At 39.7% G+C, this 19,780-nt stretch overlaps 2 protein-coding genes across 5 annotated transcripts in view; one reads left to right on the forward strand and one right to left on the reverse strand.

Annotated features, from left to right (window-relative positions):
- Positions 1-3,061, reverse strand: part of atp5fa1 (ATP synthase F1 subunit alpha) — a 5,556-nt gene extending 2,495 nt beyond the window's left edge. Inside the window, exons 1-5 of the mRNA XM_056404422.1 lie at positions 2,907-3,061; positions 1,330-1,405; positions 993-1,162; positions 599-772; positions 1-140 (exon numbers count right to left, since the gene is read on the reverse strand). The exon at positions 1-140 is cut by the window's left edge and continues 27 nt beyond it. Coding sequence (XP_056260397.1) covers positions 1-140; positions 599-772; positions 993-1,162; positions 1,330-1,405; positions 2,907-2,966 — 620 coding nt within the window. The 5' untranslated portion in view covers positions 2,967-3,061. The remainder of the gene's footprint in view (positions 141-598; positions 773-992; positions 1,163-1,329; positions 1,406-2,906) is intronic.
- A 2,021-nt stretch (positions 3,062-5,082) lies between these two features.
- ark2n (arkadia (rnf111) N-terminal like PKA signaling regulator 2n) lies at positions 5,083-16,659 on the forward strand. Of its 4 annotated transcripts, none has more exons than XM_056403271.1 (5): positions 5,084-5,339; positions 6,988-7,890; positions 12,797-12,967; positions 13,427-13,541; positions 13,669-16,659. In XM_056403271.1, exons 2-5 carry the CDS (start codon positions 7,023-7,025, stop codon positions 13,856-13,858), a joined length of 1,344 nt encoding a protein of 447 aa, XP_056259246.1. In that variant the 5' UTR covers positions 5,084-5,339; positions 6,988-7,022; the 3' UTR covers positions 13,859-16,659. The 4 variants fall into 4 exon arrangements, with proteins under 4 accessions (XP_056259248.1, XP_056259246.1, XP_056259245.1 ...); XM_056403270.1 differs by having other exon boundaries at positions 5,085-5,339; positions 6,985-7,890; XM_056403274.1 differs by lacking the exon at positions 12,797-12,967 and having other exon boundaries at positions 5,091-5,339; positions 6,985-7,890.
- Positions 16,660-19,780: the final 3,121 nt, after the last annotated feature.

The raw sequence follows: 19,780 nt of genomic DNA on the forward strand, positions 1-19,780 counted from the left end.
TCACGCTGTCCACGACCGATGGGGACCAGACTGTCCACGGCTTTGATGCCGGTCTGCATGGGCTCCCTCACAGAGATACGGGGGATGATACCAGGGGCCTTCAGACCCACACGCCTGCGGATCGAGGAGCCAAGGGGGCCCTGTGAAGAAAACAGTTAAAGAAAAAGTGATTGAGTGCTATCAACTAATCTCTTATATGTGGCTATGACACTATTCTAAGGAATGGTGCCAGAACTCCCTGTCCATTAGAGTTGAAACCATTTGTTGCTTAACTGATAAGTTAAGTAGCTTGACAGAAAACCAATCAGCAACTACTCTGATAATCAATTAATCATTTTAGTCATTTTTCAAGCAAATATGCCAAACTATCTCTTTATTTCTCAAATGTGAGGATTTAACTATTCTCTTTGTCATACGTGATCGTAAACTGAATATGTTTACGATCAAACATCAAAAAAAAAAAAAATTCACTTTTTTTCTTACATTTTATAGATGAGCAATTATCTGATTGAGAATATAAATCAGCAGAATGATAATGGAAAATATTGTTACATGAGAAACACTGAAAGACGAACAAGCTTAAAAATGAATTCATTACCTTTCCATCGATGGCATTTCCCAGAGCATCGACAACACGGCCCAGGAGCTCTTCACCAACAGGAACATCTACAATAGCACCTGTTCTCTTGACAATGTCGCCCTCCTTGATCAACTTGTCGTTACCAAACACCACAACACCAACGTTGTCAGGCTCCAAGTTCAGAGACATGCCCTGGAGAAGAGAACAACAGTTACCATCACTTTCCCTTTTAAACGGCCAAGGTACTGATAACATGTCGATGGTATCTACCAACCTCCATTTAATAAATCAGCATACACTGAGTTTGATATTGATAAATTACTTTTTTCTCTTTTTTTAACCCATGGAGGGGAAAATGAGCAGATTCTTCTGTGCAGAGGTCACTATCGAAGGATAACATCATCAGACATACCTTCAGACCAGAGGAGAACTCCACCATCTCCTCAGCCTGTACATTCCTAAGACCGTACACTCTGGCAATACCATCACCGATGGACAGCACGCGACCAGTCTCTTCCAAATCAGCACTGGTGTCAGCTCCCATGATCTTCTCCTCCAGGATGGATGAGACCTCGGCTGTGCCTTTAATGGATGTAAAACAATCACTGAGCTGAGCTCCGCTAAGAAAAATCTTTAAATGACAGATGAGTCTTAACCGAACATATTTGGAAACCTTGTTGGGTAATAATGTTACAAATTAATTTATTTTCTTTAGCAGTAGACCAATAAAAGTTTCCTGAAATACTGACCTGTTTTCTGCAGCCATGGTCGGGTGGTGTGTAGATTCTTGGCTCCTACACATGCAGCAGCAACGTTCTTGGATACCTTTATGACAAAGGAAAGAAGTAAAGGAATGGCTTTTAATCAGTCCAAAAAAGTGCAGCTTGTTTAAGTGATCAGAATTCAACACATACAGTTATACACTTTATTGGGTATGTCCAGCCAACACTGATTCAGTCTAATAAAACATCCCTAATAAAACTTACAAGCTGTTTTAAGGCATCTTCTAAGCACCTGGATGAAAAAATTATCTATTTGGTGCACACTAAAAAAGATTTTTAACCTATTTCCCAATTTGCACCTACATGTCCAATAACAAACAAAAGATGGTGGCCAGAAATTACATATCTTTGTTTAATTTCTACAATGTGAACCAAAACTTTTTCTTAGTTATAGTTGTGTATTTTGATGTTACTTTCTATTCTTTCATCTTTTCATGCAAAATAACATGTTGCTTTTTTTTCTTGTGTTGAGCAAGGATATATGTAACCTGAAAACTAGTAGGTATGATTTGAACTATGGTATGTATGGTATTTTTTCAATACTTTCCAGTTTAATTACTACAGTTCCTAACAATATAAGTATATTGATATGTCGTGCACAAGCAGCATAAAATGGATAGATGGATTAAACAACTAAAAGTGATTTGTTATTTAAAGTTATTGCTAAAAATGACACTAGCTCAAGAGACAATGACCTTCCTAGCCTCTGCAGCTAGCAGTAATGACAGTGTTTGCAATGGATCAGATGATGCTACTTTAAACTCCAAAACAAACAAAAAGATTAAACGGCCTGTGGCGGCACAATCCACTCTCACAACAATCCTTTTAGTTTATAGATCTATAACATCTCCTGATGGCCCTTCATTATCATTTTACCACTATCATTACTATCTACAACACCACAAATGACCATACAGTTTTACACATTCAATAAAACATTATAATCTCCATGAGGATTGTACTTGTTGTAGGCCCGTAATGCATTAGACTGCATTAGCTTTAGGTAGCTGTACCTAATAAACTGGCAACTGGGTAAATGAAAACATTTGTTAAAGGCCTCTGGCCGTGCAATCTGCTGTGTCACGGGAGAGTCCTTGGCAATAATACATTATAGACAGAACAGTAGAGTATCTCTCTTAATTTCAACCCATATACAAACAGCAGTGAAATGACCTATAATGCAAAGCTTAGTCTGGCAAACGCATTTGCAGTGAAAGCCGGCATGCGGAGTGAGACAAACCTGACCTTCACCAAATTATTTTACTGCACTTTATCTTAGTCACGTCCATTGACAACGGACCAGAGATTGGTTTTATCGTAGAGTCACCCCTCATAATGTGCTGCACGATCGTGAAGGCGGCTTGTTGCTGTCTGTCATCTAAAAATGTTAACAGTGCGGGACTAGCAACGTGAAGGGCCCGGTGTCCTACGCGCAAAGACGTATCAATGCACAACATCGCCATAAGCTTTCGTGTGAATAAATTCGGGATTTTTTCGACTGAACTCGACACAAATCGAAAGATAAAGAAGTTAAAGATGCTTACAAATCCAGCCCGTCGAGGTAGGGTGCGGGCAAGAGCCGCTGCGACGCGAACTGACAGCATGTTGGTGTTCTGGTGGGTCTGTCCTACTCCCGGAGCGGAGAGAGAAGGATGGCGGACGCGGAAGCCGATTTGTAGAAAGGTCACCGTGACCCGGAAATACTTCAAAATAAAATACCTCTTTTTTTCTCGTTTCGTTTCCTTTTTAAAATCGGCTATGTCATATCTCTATTTATAATGGACAATGAAATGAATAAATAAGTGGAATATATTAATCAGACATCCGATGATTAAACATCTAATAAATATACCCCACCAAATAAATGAGGAGAAAAATCTTTATTTAATATAACCCATTTGTTAAGATATTTTATTTAATTTTAGTAATTTATAATTATAGCTTATCTGGTCTTTGATATAACATGACTGCACATAGTGATCAAGATCTAGCTTGGACGCCAGTAGATTGAATCAAAGACACATGTTTCTAATAAAGGTATCTTAAATGAATGTATGCTATCATTATTCCAGATTTAAGAGTTAGACCAAAAAATGTAACTGATTTAAGTAAAAACAAAGAAACAATATAGGCACTGGCTGAGATTTCACTGTGCTTGAGATTATGCTTGACAGTTATGATTTATGGCAAAAGCACCAAGCTCTAGCTATTTTATTTATATTTATATTCTGAATTGAGCAGGGATGTAAAGTTTTATTTTATCTATTTGCTTTCATTTTATAATTTTAAATTTTGTATTGCTCTAATGAAGTTAGGTTTATTTCTTAAGAAAAAAAATCAATTGGGTTATTTGTCAGTTTTCACATGGGACACACATTTTTAAAAAAAAAAGAAAAAAAAAGTTTTTATTAACCAAAACTGAGTTGGCATTTTATTGTGTCGGCTAATGAAACAACATTTATCCTGCTTATATATTTTGAAATGCACTTGAGGGGGCTATGGCTTCATATTATACATTCAGATAATTTGGGGACCCATGTGAAACACTGCTGTAGATTGTACATGCATTAAATGACAGTAAAGTATTGTTCTAAACTGGTTGAGTAGTCTATGAAAGCAATTTTGTTGTGCTCATATTCATTTTATGGTTGATAAATCCCTTGGTTAAAAAAACGTTTAATAGTAATTTCAACCAATCTGCATCATTGTGTTACACAATCTTGAATAGTCTGTATTGTCCACCCACTAGATGGCAGTGTATGTACCCATTGCACAATGCAGACACAAAGTGATCCAAAAGATACAGTATATGCATGATATATCAAGGAAATACATCAGAAAATCTTATATACAGCACAATTTGTAAGCTTGATTATGAAATAACATGTTATGGGAAAAATGTCTAAGGTAACACATGATTTCTGGCATTGATAACATGAGTTAAAGGATATAGTATACTTGAGTTGGTAACACAATTTGAAGAAAGGTGAGATAGTCAAAACACCTGATATGCCCTAAAAGAACTGAAACACCTGTTTATTTGTACACCCAATCTACTGTCATCAGGCTGTTGGTTTATTTTGTTTGTACAAGACAAAGTGCCAGTAGCAGTAGTCATTCAATGCAGTAAGATTATATGAAATTTAGGTAGTCCTACAAAGCAGAACAGCAGGGACCATCTAAAACAAATTGGCACGTGCTCACACCCTGATGTATTAATATGTCATTAATAACATGTTCATTTATCAGTAATAATCCATAATAGTTGAATGTTTAGCGTCTAAAATGTAAAAAAAAAAATTGTGTTACAATTCCCCAAAGCCCATAGCTGCTATGTCAAAAACCCAAAGATGTTGAGTTTACTCTCATAGAAACCTAAACTAACATATATTCATATCAGAGAAACTGGTGAGTGAAATTTAGCATACATTAATTTTCAACAATAATGAATTGGCTATAGGCTACTCCTTTCAGATCTAGAGTAACCTACTGGTTGGTTTCTCTGTCTGGGGAAGTAATGAAACTGCCAATGTTCAGTGGGGGTCCATGAACAAATTTTTACCCCGGGGTCCCCTAGGAGGTTAATCCGGCCATGCATGGACCATTTGTTAGGGTACTGGTTGCTCCATCCCTCGCTGTCCCTGCTTGTCTTGCGGTATTTTCTCACCTTGCAGTATTAATATCTGACCACAGGGGCGCTCGGCCACAGAGAACAGGCCGGAAATGGCGCACGTAGCTTTGTGAACGGCTGATGGAGACATTTTAAAATAAACACACAGCTAGCCGCTAACGGCTAACAGGGCTCGCAAAGGTGCGAGCGCACTGCGCCAAAACACGTTTAAATTCTTCCAAGTTTTAAAGGAGTGAAGTCTGTTTTGCAGGGCATTGTTTGTGCATCGTAAATCTAAGAGGCTACAAATTACCGAAGATGTCGAAAAGTCTGACACTGGGAAAAGAAGATTGTAACTAACGCCGCGGTAAGTTAGCGCACCCGTTTTAAGCTAAGTTGCTGAGATAACGTTAGCTGTTAGCTGCTGACATTATCCTGCCTGTTACGCCTCTGACTGGACAGATACTGCTTCCATTTATAGGATCTTGCTAGGCAGCTGTCCTGTAACATGATTATTTTTCCATGACTTGTCGTATTCTTCTCGCTGAGTTTCGGGAGTGTAAGGTTATGACCGAGGTTAGCTTCACTACGCAGCTAAAAGTAGTGTCTGGATCCGAGCCTGTGTTAGCCTCAGTTAGCCACAGACCCAACTAACTAAAGTCATTCATTTAGGCACAAATAAATGTCTGAGTGTGCACACACCTAGTTCAATGTGGCTGAAGAGGTTTAACAGACATTAATGAAATCATTAGGCTATGTGAGGTATAAAAGAAGATTCAAATTCAAAGTAAGAGTAACATTAATTCCGTTTACAAGCTAGCTAGCGTTAATTGTTCACCATCAACACCGATAAAGGGACATTTCTGGCCAATATTGCATGGGAATATATGTTGTTTTTGTTATGTGAAAAGTCAACAGTTATGCAACATGTTAACCCGGTAGAAAATGCCCAAGTTGAAAATCGCTGTTTGTAAGGCTAGAAAAACAAGAAGACAAAACGGTGTATCTATATGAATATAGTTTAAGTGGAGATATACTATTTAAATCGAAATATTTCATTTTGGGGGCTCTATGGTTACTGTACTAATAAATAGGGATATCTATCTCTTTGTCCGTCTATCTGCCTTTTCTTTCTTTCTGTCCTTCGATTTCCTCGATAACCGCTCATCCGATCGACTTCAAACTTGCAGTGGCGCTGATATCGAAAAGTGGCAGTTGGTACGTCGCTTGCGTTCCGCCGGTATATACTGTTTCCTCAGTGGTAGGCCACTGTCACACCGGTACCGCCCCCCTGATCCATATGCAAATCTAATGCCAGTGAGCTAGTTTTATGACCATTACTACCATAGATGTGTATATATGTTTTTCTCCCTATTGACAATGTTAGCTCAATATACCAACCTAAATAAATGAAAGTAATTTTCTCTCGTCCATTCTGTTGTTGGAATATTTATGCTGCTTTTGAAATGAGTAATCTCATATAGGCTTGGTGATGTATCCAAAGATTATATTAGAGCTAGCCTTAGCTAGTGGCATAAAATGTTATCTACCAGCATAGAAAAATTGGCATATATTGCAAGGTATATTCACACCATGACATACAGCCATCACTCTGAACAGTTAAGTCAGTCATTAGCGACATCACAGAACATTGCTTTGTGAGTTTGTAAATGGAGCCCATTGCTCCCATCAGGCTACTGGCAGGCATATTTTGAACAGGCACTGCACTATGACTAGAAGTTAATAATCCCAAATGAGACCTTGGTAAAGATATTGTATTTGATACCAACTTTAAATTATTGTTTATAATTTGCACTTATCTATTACACACATGGTGTTTGAAGTACTCACCTCAGATGCAGAAAGCCAGTGTGAAACCAATTACTTACTGCACTGAAAGTTTGTCTAGTAAAAAAAAAAAAAAAAAATCTATTATGCCCCATTCTCTAACATCTATCATGTTGCAAATATTTAGAACCTGATTTTAAATTATTCATATGTTCTTCTTCCAGCAGGTGAGCTCCCGTCCAGGCACATTGGTCCATGTTTGATGGACCTTTGGGCTCTGGGCTCAACTAGCATGAAGATGGCTGATTCAGAGAAGGCAGAGGAATTTGGGGATGCTGAGTGCCCCCCAGAGTGCCTTGACGAAGCACAATCAGCCACGGCTTCTCTTCAGGGAGAGCAGGATGAGCATCTGAAAACGGAGACCACCACCAGTACCAGCTCACCACCAAGGGAAAAGGAGGCAGACAGCCCCTTGAATACAGAGGGTGAGCAGAGTCTCCTCTCCATGCCATGCCTGATGAAAGAGCTCCGCCGAGACTCCCCAGAGTCCCAGCATGCCTCTACAGGGAGTGACAAGCCTGTGTCTCGACATATCTATGAGAGTGACTCCTCAAACCCCTGCATGCTCTCCCCCTCATCCAGTGGCCACCTCGCTGACTCAGACACACTCTCCTCAGGGGAAGAAGGTGCTGGTCCTCCTGCAGGAGGAGAGGAAGAGGGCAACATGGAAGCTGTAAATGATCCTGGGCAGGCAGCCGGAAAGCAAACATCTGCCACGGCGACAGGGGGGAGAAAGTCTCGGCGGTCACGTTCAGAGAGCGAGATGCCTCCCAATGCAATGGCTGCAAAGAAAAATCGCTGCCAGCCCACTGTGGTAGCAGCAGGAGGGCAGGAAAAACAAACCAATGGCAAGCTGGGGAAAGTGAAAGGCCATCGTAGCCAGAAACACAAGGAGCGTATGCGCTTGCTGAGACAAAAACGAGAGGCGGCAGCACGGAAGAAGTATAACCTGCTGCAGGACAGCAGTACGAGTGACAGCGAGCTCACATGTGACTCCAGCACCAGCACCTCTGAGGACGAGGATGATGACACTTCAGGAGGTAGCAAGACAATCAAGACAGATATTCCAGGTAACATCCAGTATTCACGATACATGCCATTTGCACATTACTACTACACCTTTCCAGGGTAACAGTAACACCAGCCACTTAAAATATCATATGTAAAACACTATCACATGGTAATGAAACAACACATAGTCCAACTGTGTATAACAGTCACAGATAATTTGCCATCTGAGTCAAACACAGATCTTAACAATAAGAGGCTGCCTGTGTGACTATAGATTTTCAGGCAACCTAAATCAAATTGTTCACCTTTCACATATAATACAAACATTTCATGGGGCTGTTCAAAGCCTTTGTATCAGATCAATACAAGCACTGCTTTGTCTGTTTGTTTTTTTCATTCTTTTTTTTTTTTTTTTGGTCATTTTCTCACTCATCATCTGTCTTCATTCACCATATCTTTCAATACTTCAACTGTGTTTTTAGAAGGGCCTATGCCCAGTCACTTCTCGTAATACAATGTGTTTTGTTGGAACTTTGTCTCATCGTTTGCATGCTGTGGAAATCTAGTGGACATTTTTCAACTCATATATACAGAGCTGTAATACTCTAACCTATATTATGAGTTCTGCAATTCAACAAGTGAGCCATTTATAGCCCCAGCCTTTGCTGCAAATAGACAATGGTGTATGATCTCACTGTGTTAGTCTGACTTGCAAGACTCTGCAGCTACTGTTCAGCATTAATGTGTTGTAGAAATATAACCTTGTACCAGAGAGTTTATATTCAAAATCATATTTAGTGTGTCATTTCATTAGAAACAAGTCAATTTAAAAGGTTTATATAATCTTTTCTATTAGTGAATTTCTTCATCACCTGGAGTCTACTAGGTATTTAGTATATCCTGCTTTTCTGTCTCTGCCTGCAGCTTTTGAATATTCCCTAGGACTATCATACACTTCACTCTGCCTACACAAGAGGAAATGAAGCTTTTTAGAATTGCAAACAGGTGGTTCTTTTCTCTATAATGGGTTCTGTAGCACCTTTTGAAAGTCAGATAGCTCTTGACTGGTGATGGCTGTGCTGTAAACTAAATGCAGGCACAGAAATGTCTAAACAAACACTGGCAGTATTGTATCCTTGCACATAAGTCCTATGTTTGTTCCCTTAGTAAATCTAATGTTTCCTGATGGTTGTAGAAATCTCTTGGGTGAGTTGAGTTCTCTTTAAGTAGCTTCTAGTCGGTTGATATTGGCCCGCTGCTCGATGATGTTGTCGGACAAGTCATTTTGTTTACCTTAGGCTGATCTTTTCCCTTTGATTGTGTTTCTTAGAATATAACCTGTTGGGTTGGTTTTAGTAGGTGAGTTTTCTGTTCCATTGAAATCAGGATTTAGCTTGTGATGTATGAGGGGTTTTGTTTAATAAACTATTGTTTAGCTCACTTAGTCTGTTTCCACAGTGGAACTAGTTCATCCAGTCATAGAGTTTTGTTCAGGAGAAGTATTGAGGTATTATATAAAGATGGTTTTAGAAGCAAGTATAGTTAGACATATTTGTTGTCCATGCATCATAGGGTTGTAATTAATTTACCCTAAATAAGTGTGTTTACCTCAAAGTTTCACCAGTTAACACATTTTCCAAACCACGACTGAATCAGTCGCCTGAGACATCCAGCTCCTTCCTTTAGGGATCCGTAGTACATGAAACGTTTCAACCATTTTTACATCCTGCACACAGATTTGAGTGCTACAACTGCATGATGTAGTCCATCAGCATGAAAGAGTCGATCTGCACGTAACCAAAAACAAACTGTCATTTTCTCTTTAATACAAAAGTCCACCTCCGAAGCATGAAAGTGCTACTGTATTTTCTTATGGCTTGGCCTCAATGTCTTTAAAGCTGGCTTCAGACGTGCATCGGAGAGATCCAGAGTGGGCGCCCAGATTCATGGGCTGCTGGACAGCGGTTCGTGGGACAGGAACGGCATCGGCAGCGTTCTGGAGGAGGCCATGACGCGCTTTGCCGTGATGCAGCGCCAGACTGAGGAGCGCTTCCGCATCTGGATGGAAAAGCTTGCACACCTCGACTCGGACAACGACTCATCCAAACGCTCAAGTGATGCCCTAGAGGGGCAGCAGCATCACTCCCAGGGGGCACGCCCGTCCCCGCCCAGTTCCTTTTTACCATCGTCAGAGTCTGCAGAGACTATGGCTGCCTACATGCTGGCACGAGAGAACAACAGTCTCACCCCCACCCCTATAAACAACAACATCCTACCTGAAGTGGTCACTCAGAATGGAAATCTAGGTGTTCCAGACCCTGGTCTCTTGAATGTTTAGATTTCACTTCTTCACTCCTTGCAGTTTCATACTTTGATCTTACCAAGTGTAGAATTAGTTGATGCAGAAAGCATGGCAATGGGTTTTAATAGGTAAATGATGCGAGGTCACTTAACGGATACACCATCAACATCAGTTGGGCCTGCGCTGGTCATTTGAACTTGACTGTGCAGACCTGAGGCCCAGTGCATCTGCTGGCACTGAATCACTGTGAGATTTGACATTCTGAATAATTCAACTCACCTGTTTGATTTCTGCAGCATCTGTGACACGGACACAGGACATATCTCAATATACTGTTGAGTCAGGGCTCTTACTGTATTGCTTATTGTATGGCTTGTTTGTTTTTGTGAACCAGCTGTACACACATAAATATACAGATACACACACACACACACACACACACACACACACACACACACACACACACAAGCTGATTATGTCATTCAGACAGAATGTGCATTACAGCACCTGGGCAGCCATCATTACAGTGTTAGGGTGGGTGCTGCTGCTTAAGAGCATGTGCCTTGTCAATCTGAACTCATGCTGGGAATGATAGATAAAGCATCATAGTACTATTTCTTTAGAAATCAGGTTCAACACTCTACATAACCCTTCTTTCTCCTGAACTATGTTTGCACTTTGCTTGTGAATGGTTCAGGACTTTTAAAATCTTGTGACAACCTTTATTTTGGTGGCATAGCTTTACTAACATCAAAACATTTAAACATAGATATGCCTATAAATATAAACGCAATATACTAACCCACACGATTTCTTGCTTTTTAAAATCATATGACGTAATTAGATTAGAGTTTACATTTTTAATATTTGCCTTTCTGTTACATTTGCTGCTATTGCTGCCTGTGTGCAGTAACAGGAAACTAGTGAGGGAGGAATGATTCCCAATGTTATTTTTAGTAGCCTATGTATAGATTATGGGCATCAGATAAGGCATGGGTTCCTTTTATTGTGGCTATTAGCTACAATGTCAAGAGCCTCAAATCTTCACTCACTCATTTAATATTTGCCTAGTTAAATTTTTATTTGCACTGGTCTGCCAGCTTGGCCTGTGTCTCCACATGGCACTGCGTGTTCCGAAGCTTGACTTTAAACGGAAAGCCCAGGCATCAAACTTACAGATACACAGCAGTAATACAGCTGCAGTACGGTGCATGGCAATGTTTACTGATTTCCTTAAAAAAACGGACTGATCTGGGTGATCAAGTGGCCTTCTCTGGTTCAGCTCCTGTGGTCTTGGGTGAGGTGGAAACACCCCTCTTCAACCCTCTCTTCAAAACTGCTTTTACTGATGTAGATGACCATAGTGTCACAGTTCTTAACACTGCTAACACTATTGAACCATCTCAGACAATGATGAAGGAATCTTTGGCCTAATCATATTTATAGTTAGGATGTTAAAAAGTGTTTTCTGTATGTGTAAATGTAGCCCTATGACTGTCAGTTTTACAAAACATAAAGCTGATCGCATCGTTTCACCACCTGTTTGCATGTGATTTTATTAGTATCTAGAATGTGCAAGGCCAAATTAGTTCTCATCAGCAGCATGTGTGCAAGGTGTAGCTTTGCGTGTGCTGATAAATGGTGTCTGACAGAACATTTTATCTATTTAGTTGTTTTCTCTTGGCCTAATGGTTTTTGTTTCAAATTGTGTGAATATTGGTGTTTCTGTTTCATGGTGCATAATTACTTTGCCCTTTTTGGGTTTAAATGGATCCAACAACTGCTGTCCTGCATTTGTTAAAACTGAAATTGCCTTTAAATCCACTGTTTTTGTCAACACAGTTAAGAGAGCCTCGTGCATACAATCACAACAGAGTGCGTGCATTAAAAACAACACTAAGGACAGTCCATTGTTTACCAAAGAGACTATCCTGGTTTACATTAGTCCTTTTTCTATCTTTAATACATGGCCTTTTACATTGGCAAGTGCTCGGTTTCTCTGGTAACCCTGGTACCTGCTTATTTCAGCCCAATCTGCTATTCATAGGCAGTGTTCTCTCATAGTACACACTGTCCAGGCCAACCCCCTCACACATACTGTACGTCTGGATAGAAGTGTGTACGTGTCTCCCAGGGACTCCTTTGACAGGGTAGAACAAAGATACATGTTCCCGCTCTTCCACAGTTATTCTTCTGTTGTTAGGCTTCTATTATCCCACTACATTTCACTCACTGAATAAGATTATGTTGAAGTGTTTTGTAATGACTGTATTCTAGTGTTGTTTTATGTGAATGGCTGTTATTTTAAAAGCAATAAATGGAGAGAAAAAAACCCGACTGCTGCAAAAGGATTAATACACCCCAAACACAACCACACTTATAATATAAAAGCCTCACCAGTGTAGCTTTGCAAAGTGATCATAATCTTATTCACAGTTGTAATTGTTCATGTTTTACAGCAGAGCGATGGCTGACTGAGCCAAAATGTTTTATTCTACTACTGCTTCTGGTCATCTGGTGAAATAGGGTGTGTTTCCTTGGGTATATTTTAGACGCTGCAGCTAGCACCACTTTGGATGCAGTGTCCAGAGTCTTGTCCAAACAGAGTCCCGCTATTCCCAGGCATGATTTGAATAATGAAGTGTTTTCTTTGTTTTCTGCAGACGGGCCTCCAGTAGTGGGTCACTATGATATTTCAGACACTGATTCTAACCAGGAGAGTATGAGTGTGGAGACAGTCCGGCCCACGGTGATAAAGCATGAGCTAAAAACACACAGAGGCCAGGATATGGCAGCTCACTCTGGGTGTGTAAGAGCTCTGAGCTCTATCTCAGGTCAGTTACAAACCCGGTATATCTAAACTGATAATTTCCACTCTTCTCAGTGAAGACAGGACATTTAGAGGCATGGATGTCTTCAATAAGTGGGGAAACCGTCTTATTAATCTCAGCAAGACGCCTTTGAAGTGCTACCCTTCATCCCACACTCCACTGGCTTGCATTTGGTGCTATTAAAAGTCTTGCTGCTTTGCTTCAAGACAAAAGAATTGACCTTTTATGACGGACTAGCCGGCATTGTGAAAACATGAATATAAAGTCCACAATTTATGTTTTGTCCAATGTGTCCCTCCATGCTGTCCAGTCAGCTTTTCAAACACAGTGTCAGATTCATCATTGTTTTGTTCTTGTCTGTGTCAAAGCAGCTGCAGTATTCATGTGTCAGCAAGGCCTGAAGCTCTCTACTGCTCCGGCTCTCCTCACAATGTGTGACTCTGTTCCTCTTATTTGTTTCAGGCCACATGGAGGCAGAGCTGTCGCACAAGGAGAGTTCTCAACACAACAAGGGCCAGATTAACGTTGCTTCCTCCGACAGCGAGGTGGAAATTGTCGGAGTGCAAGAGAAACCACGGTAAAGACTTTAAGAGGGGAAACTTTATCTGTAAAGTTTTATTTTTACTGACAGTGTGAATATCCCCCCACCCCAACGGTTTTACAAATGAATTCAAATTTTTTGAATTTTTTGTTTCTAAATCCAGATGCGCCCACCCATGCGGAGGTGTGATAAAGAGTTTGTCCTCCTGGAAGGAGAACTCAGTGGAGCAGTTAAACAGCACAAATCAACCACAGCTATGGACTACTGTTTCTCCTCAGCCTAACTGGGTGTCCCCTCCTGAAGTGGTGGACCTCACGCTGGACGAGGACACTGGACACAAATACCTACTTTAAACAACTTGTACACTGAAGACTCCTTTTTTCTTTCTCTCACTCCTAATCCTCATCCCTCTCGCCTCGCCTCCATGTTACGGCTGAAATCCTTCCTAGAGTTGCAGCCTCGCCTGTAACCACTTGTGGACTCTTCCTGCTCCAGAGCACTGTTTGTTTTTAACTTACTGTTGAACAATCATATGTATCAAAGCCATTCTGCTGACGTGATTCCCTGATCTTGGCTTGTCAGCTATGAATTTAGTTGTAATAAAATGGCACAGCACTTCAAGTGCAGGTGGAAATGTATGTAAGAGTGATTGATCTGTCAATGATAGCAATATCCTCCCTTCATTTTATACCTCAGTTACCCCATGATAACGGACGTAGGTAGTCATTTGGTGTTGTGTGCTTGCAAGCTATACAGTGAAAACTTCAAGTTGCTGCTTAAGAGCAGGTCTGTATCACAATATGGCTGAAGACCCGTTTCAGACTCTGAACAACATATTTTCAGACTGGATTTGGCATTTTTATTTGCAGTCACCTGCGGTCAAGACAAAATGGCAGCTGGTACACTTTCTGTTGTACAGTACATCATAGATAGATGGGAACATTTGCTTTGTTCCTGTCTTGGGTCAATTTTGTTTTTAGTCTCACCACTGGTTTCATATTTAGCTCTGCATTGATAACTTCGCTTTACTATACAGTGCTCAGCTTAAGAAGAGCCCATGCTCCGATACTGTCCGGGAGTGTTTTGTTTTGGTTCATCCTAATGGAGTAGTTGGACTTCTTGAGAAATAAGCTTATTTGCCTTTGAGCTGAGAATTTAAATGAGAAGATTGAAGAGAAGATTGATATCATATATCTTTTTGTTAAATATAAAGGCTACAGCCCGTATAGTTTAGCTCAGCAAAAGGATTCAAAACAGCTAGCCTGTCTCTGTCCAACGGTAACAAATCCACCTACCTGCACCTTTTAAAGCTCATTGATTAACATGATATCTCATTTGTTTAATCTGAGTTCTAAAAATGGCAATTTGCTGTTTAACAGACGGTTACATGGCAGACTTAGTCTTGGCTGGACACAGTAACTTCCCAGTGTCTCCGCTGGTTCCCTGGCAACTGCGCGGAGCCAAGAAATACTTGGACAGAGCAAGGCTAGCATTTCCCCATCTCAGTCTCTGTGCTAAGCTAAGATAACCAGCTGCTAGCTGTAGCTTCATATTTAATGGAAATGACATTGGTATTGATTTTCTCATCTAGACTGAACTCTCCACCAGAAAGCAAATAAGTTTATTTCTCAACTTATTTTAAATTCACAGCTTTTGTTTCCTTTGTTTCCATGTTATAATACGTTTTTCCTTTTTCATGAAAACAAACGGAACAACTTGTTAGATTCAAAATCAGAGGTAAATAAAACATGCGCACTTGTCACAGACACACTACAAAATACAACTCATTTCCATCGCAGCAGTACTATATGTGATGTTTTATTGGTAATAGAAATCATGTATCTTTTGTTAAAGACAAATTTTTCGTCAGACACCACATCTCTGTTAGAGAGAGTGAAAGTGACACAAGGTGTTGTGGTTATCAGTGAATGTATGACCCTGCAGTGCTGACTGGGTGCACTCATTGTTTGCATGCTTATCCTGAGTGGATGCAAGCACCTTTAAACCTCTGGGACCCCTTTATAACAACTGAGGAGATGTATCTTCCATTGAATACTGCAAAGCAAGTTGGCCTAACTGCCTTGAAATGTGCACTATTTTCTTTTAGAATGGTATAAAGCTTATTCTTTTACCTACAAAGCAGTGGATTTTGCTATTCAACAATAAATATTTTAATAATAGATGTGAATTTAGCACATGTATAAACACAGTACACGTGGTGTTGAGTTTGTGCCCACATGTGGGGCATCTGTAGAGGAGACATTTACTGTATGAACTGTTTTTACCCTGGTCCTCATGGCCTGCTTGCTCTCTTTCCCTGTGGTCTTATTTTTGTCTTCATGCAGTACTGCAGCCCTGATGAGACTGCAGCCATGCTGGTAAAGGTTTATCAGCAATCCAACTTCATACACTGTTTTATCACTTTGTTTTATTGCATATTGAATAACATCGACTTTAAGTGATGCTTGAGAAATATATAATCATATTAATTTAACTTCTGCTGGTCACAGAAAGGGAAAATCCTAAATATAAGGAACTAAACCAAAGTCTAAATGGAATATATTTTGGGTTTGTTTTCTTTCCCAAGTTGAAATATGCTTCCAGTTTATTCTTTTAAATTTACTCAGTAAGTCTGAAGATTTTAATTTGGAAGTCGTTGCACTTGTGAAATGAGGTGACATGAATTCTGTTTCATATTCAAGACAGTTTAGTATAATGTGATATTTTTGTTTTCCATTGGCCAGTTCTTTTCACTATATGCAGCTACAACTGTAGGGACAATTATTTTACCAGACCACTTCTGCTTGCAAAATCCATTTTGCTATTGTTCCTTAGGATTATTATGAAATGTTAGTAAGACATTGCTCGTGTCTTTAGAGGTGAGGTTTGGTAGAAAATAGGGCAGTGATGCTCAACTATGGTTGCACATTGCATGTTTGGTCACATCTTTTAACCTCAAGTCAGATTATAACCCTCATTAGTAATTTAGCCTTGCTCTTCTGTTATTTTTGTTTTATTTTACTGTCAGTATTTTAAATTAACAAACAAGGTGTTTATTTTGTTGCTTCTGCAGGTCCTTGACTTCCTTGAAATTATGTCTGTAGATCAAAAAGAAACTATTTTAAAACTAAATAAATAGAGCGTTATTTAATGACTCTCTGGTATGTTTATTTATTTTTCTTTTACTAGAAAACTGGATTATAATCATGCTGTGTGATCTTTGCTCAAGGGCTGGGACTGTTGGGAGGTTAAATGTCTGGTATCAAGGTTAGTGAAGGAAAATTGAACTGGTGAAGATTTTTCTTTGTTGTTTTATTGAAGTCTGATGAATGAATGTCTTATTTGCAAACTTGGCTGCCAGTTTTCCAGAGGAACATGAACTGCAGATAATGACATTTTTCATCCTTTCAGACATCTTTAAACACAACTTTCGCAAACAAAATACTTCAAAATGTAGAATTTCAATGTTACTATCATGACGCCACAAGTCTTGTCTATCTAAAGTGTTTTGTATGAGTATGCACTTGTCTGTATGAGTGAGAAGAATTGCCATCATAGGTACAATACTTAATCAGATGTCTCATTGTGTTCTTTTATCCTGTGGCCAAACAGTCTAGACTCCTGCCTGGCTGTGAACAATACAACTTCACCCTCACCCACAAAGTGGCATGCCGGGTCAGAGGTCAACCTGTGACACCTGCCGCTAGGGGGACATATGGAGCTCACATGAAGAGGACAATGAGGGAGTGGAGCAATGCAGTCTGCGGGGCCCTTTTCCTTAAACCAAAGAAGCCCTTTAGCCAGCTCTTTTCACCCTCGGGGCAGAACATCAGCTGTATGCTAATTTTTACAGGGCAGTGGTGGCCTCACAGAGCAGTGAATGTGCTGGCTCACTCTCAAAGCCAGAAATGAGAATCCTTCCTCCTGCAGATGTCTTTTTAGTCTGCAGGTTTAAACTCAGTGTTGTACAAGTGTGCTGTTATATGCAGGTTTATTCAGAATGACAGCTCCAACCACCACCAGAGGGCTTTAAACCAACTAGAATAATGTGTGATGGAACTACTTCAATTTACCAGTGAGCACAACATGAAACGTTACTTTCAGGCTCTGCTTAATATAGTACAAATTAAAAGGCTGTTTTCTAATTAAACTTGACCTGTCACTGTGGGGGGAAAAAAAAAAATCTGAAGAGATAAGTCAACAAAAGAAGGCAATGTGACTAATTAGCATGAGGACTGAAGAGAAATTAATTTTTCAAGAAAATGTGTATGTAAATGTGACAGAATTAAAGATCCAAAGTCTGTCATTGGGAAATAAAGGGGCCTGATTGCAGTAGTTTGACCTGCAGTGATAGTAAACCATTATGAAAGGCTCTTTGTGTGGCACAGCAGGCTCAAAGTATTAGATGGTGGGAACTGGAAGACGAGGACATATGGGACTATGAGTTTTGTGACCCCCTCAGCCTCCCCATGCCCATCTGTTCCTTCACCCTTCAGGCTTAAGACTAAAGGCAGAGAGGTTTTCAGGACACAAACAGTCTTCAGCATATCTGCTATGCAGAAAAATGGCACAACATGTTTAGGAAGCAGTTGTTTTTCAAAGGAATTAAGATGAAAAATAAATATTACTTAATGATCTGTATAACTGATTATTCAGCTGCATTTCCCTAATGAATGTGCCTGTTTACTCGTTCTCACAGAAGGGTCCTGGCTGAGACGATAAATCCACTCAGTCCCAAAGTGAAGAAGAACAGGCTTAAACTATTATTCAATTTAATCCAATGTGTTTTTCTTCTTCCTTTAACGTCTCAGATGTTCAGTGTCTTATAGGAGTCCTTTTTGTAGTTACATTGTAGTCTGGTGAACCAATGTCTACTTGCAAATTTAGCTCCCAGTTCTCAAAACCATGAGACATAGGTCTATGAACTGCAGACAATGGAAGATGTACTCAGATCCATTACAATACCATGATGTAAAATTCTTCCATTAAAAAATTCTACATGAATAAAAGTACAGAAGTATCACCAGCAAAATGTACTAAAAATATCCATAGTAAAAGTATTAATGATGAAGAATGGCCATTCTCATAGTTTAAACAGTATACTACTATAGTGGACTGTTATTAATATAAAAGCATTGCAATGCAAACAGCATTTCAATGTAGTTAGATGAGTGAACCTTATTTGAATTATTTCATTACCTGTTGGAAAGTTCGAAGACCCCGCACATCAAGTGTTTTCACTTATTTTCTCCTGACCGTCCTGGTGGCTTTGTTGCAGCATTCGAATTCTCATATCAAGAAAAGCACAGGTGGAACAAATTTTGTTAGCGAAGACTCATGAAGTTTCATTAAGTGTCCCAGTAAACCATGCAGCTAAGTCAGCATGCGCATTACCAGGGCCCTGGAAGTGGATTTTAATGTTTTTAATGAATGCATGTTTTTAACTGTGTCAATTTTATAAATTACACATGTGGTTTTCTTGCTATGACATGCCAAAATGTCTGCTGTGAAAATGCCCATTAGTACATGGAGTTTGGTTACCTCAAGTAATACCCAGCAGAGCCTCGCATGACTCCAGCCTGATCAGGCCTAATCATCCACAATAAGTGAAAACACCTGTACGGGTATGCAGAGCCTTTAATCTTAATCTTAAATAATTCACCACATTAAATGTTTTGTATGTAAAATGAAGGGACACACTTCTCATGCTGTGATATTTGCAGTGATGATCTATTTAGTTCAGACAATTCACATAATTAATATTTTTCATTTACCATTAAATACTGTATTCTGTTTAGTAAAAGTAAATGCCTCATGTTTTTATGCTGATTAAAATACATTAAGAAGTAGATTATTAATAATGTATACATCTCATAGATCATGTCAATCAAATATTACTCTCTTTACAAGATGCTGCTTTAAACAATAAAAAGTATCAATATTTAGATCGATATGTGTTCCTGAATCTGTATTGTCCACACCTACTGAATAATCAGTTGCAGATTGAATTTTCATTTTAATATAGCTCCTGTTTTTGACACATAAATGCCAATGTTCAATAGACAGTATGAATGAAATCTAATGAGGGGGTCATGTTTACTTGGAGGAGAAAACACTAACTATATAAGTATCTTATCCGGGCTTGTGGTGGATTCAGTCATGGAGGGGCGGGCTGACCAAAAAACACAGACATCCCCGCCCCAGCGCTGATCCTATTGGCGGGGCTGGGTTCCAAAGCCGGAGGGTCCTGCTTGGAGGGGTACAGTGATTGGTCG

Source organism: Seriola aureovittata, chromosome 18 (genome assembly GCF_021018895.1).
Source record: "Seriola aureovittata isolate HTS-2021-v1 ecotype China chromosome 18, ASM2101889v1, whole genome shotgun sequence".
Taxonomy (NCBI): Eukaryota; Metazoa; Chordata; class Actinopteri; order Carangiformes; family Carangidae; genus Seriola; species Seriola aureovittata.

Coding starts and splice junctions, on each gene's coding strand:
- ark2n (XM_056403271.1), top strand. CDS start 7,023: ATGGACCTTTGGGCTCTGGGCTCAACTAGCATGAAGATGGCTGATTCA. Junction 7,891..12,796: donor AATCAAGACAGATATTCCAG/GTAACATCCAGT, acceptor TGTTTTCTGCAG/ACGGGCCTCCAGTAGTGGGT. Junction 12,968..13,426: donor AGCTCTGAGCTCTATCTCAG/GTCAGTTACAAA, acceptor TATTTGTTTCAG/GCCACATGGAGGCAGAGCTG.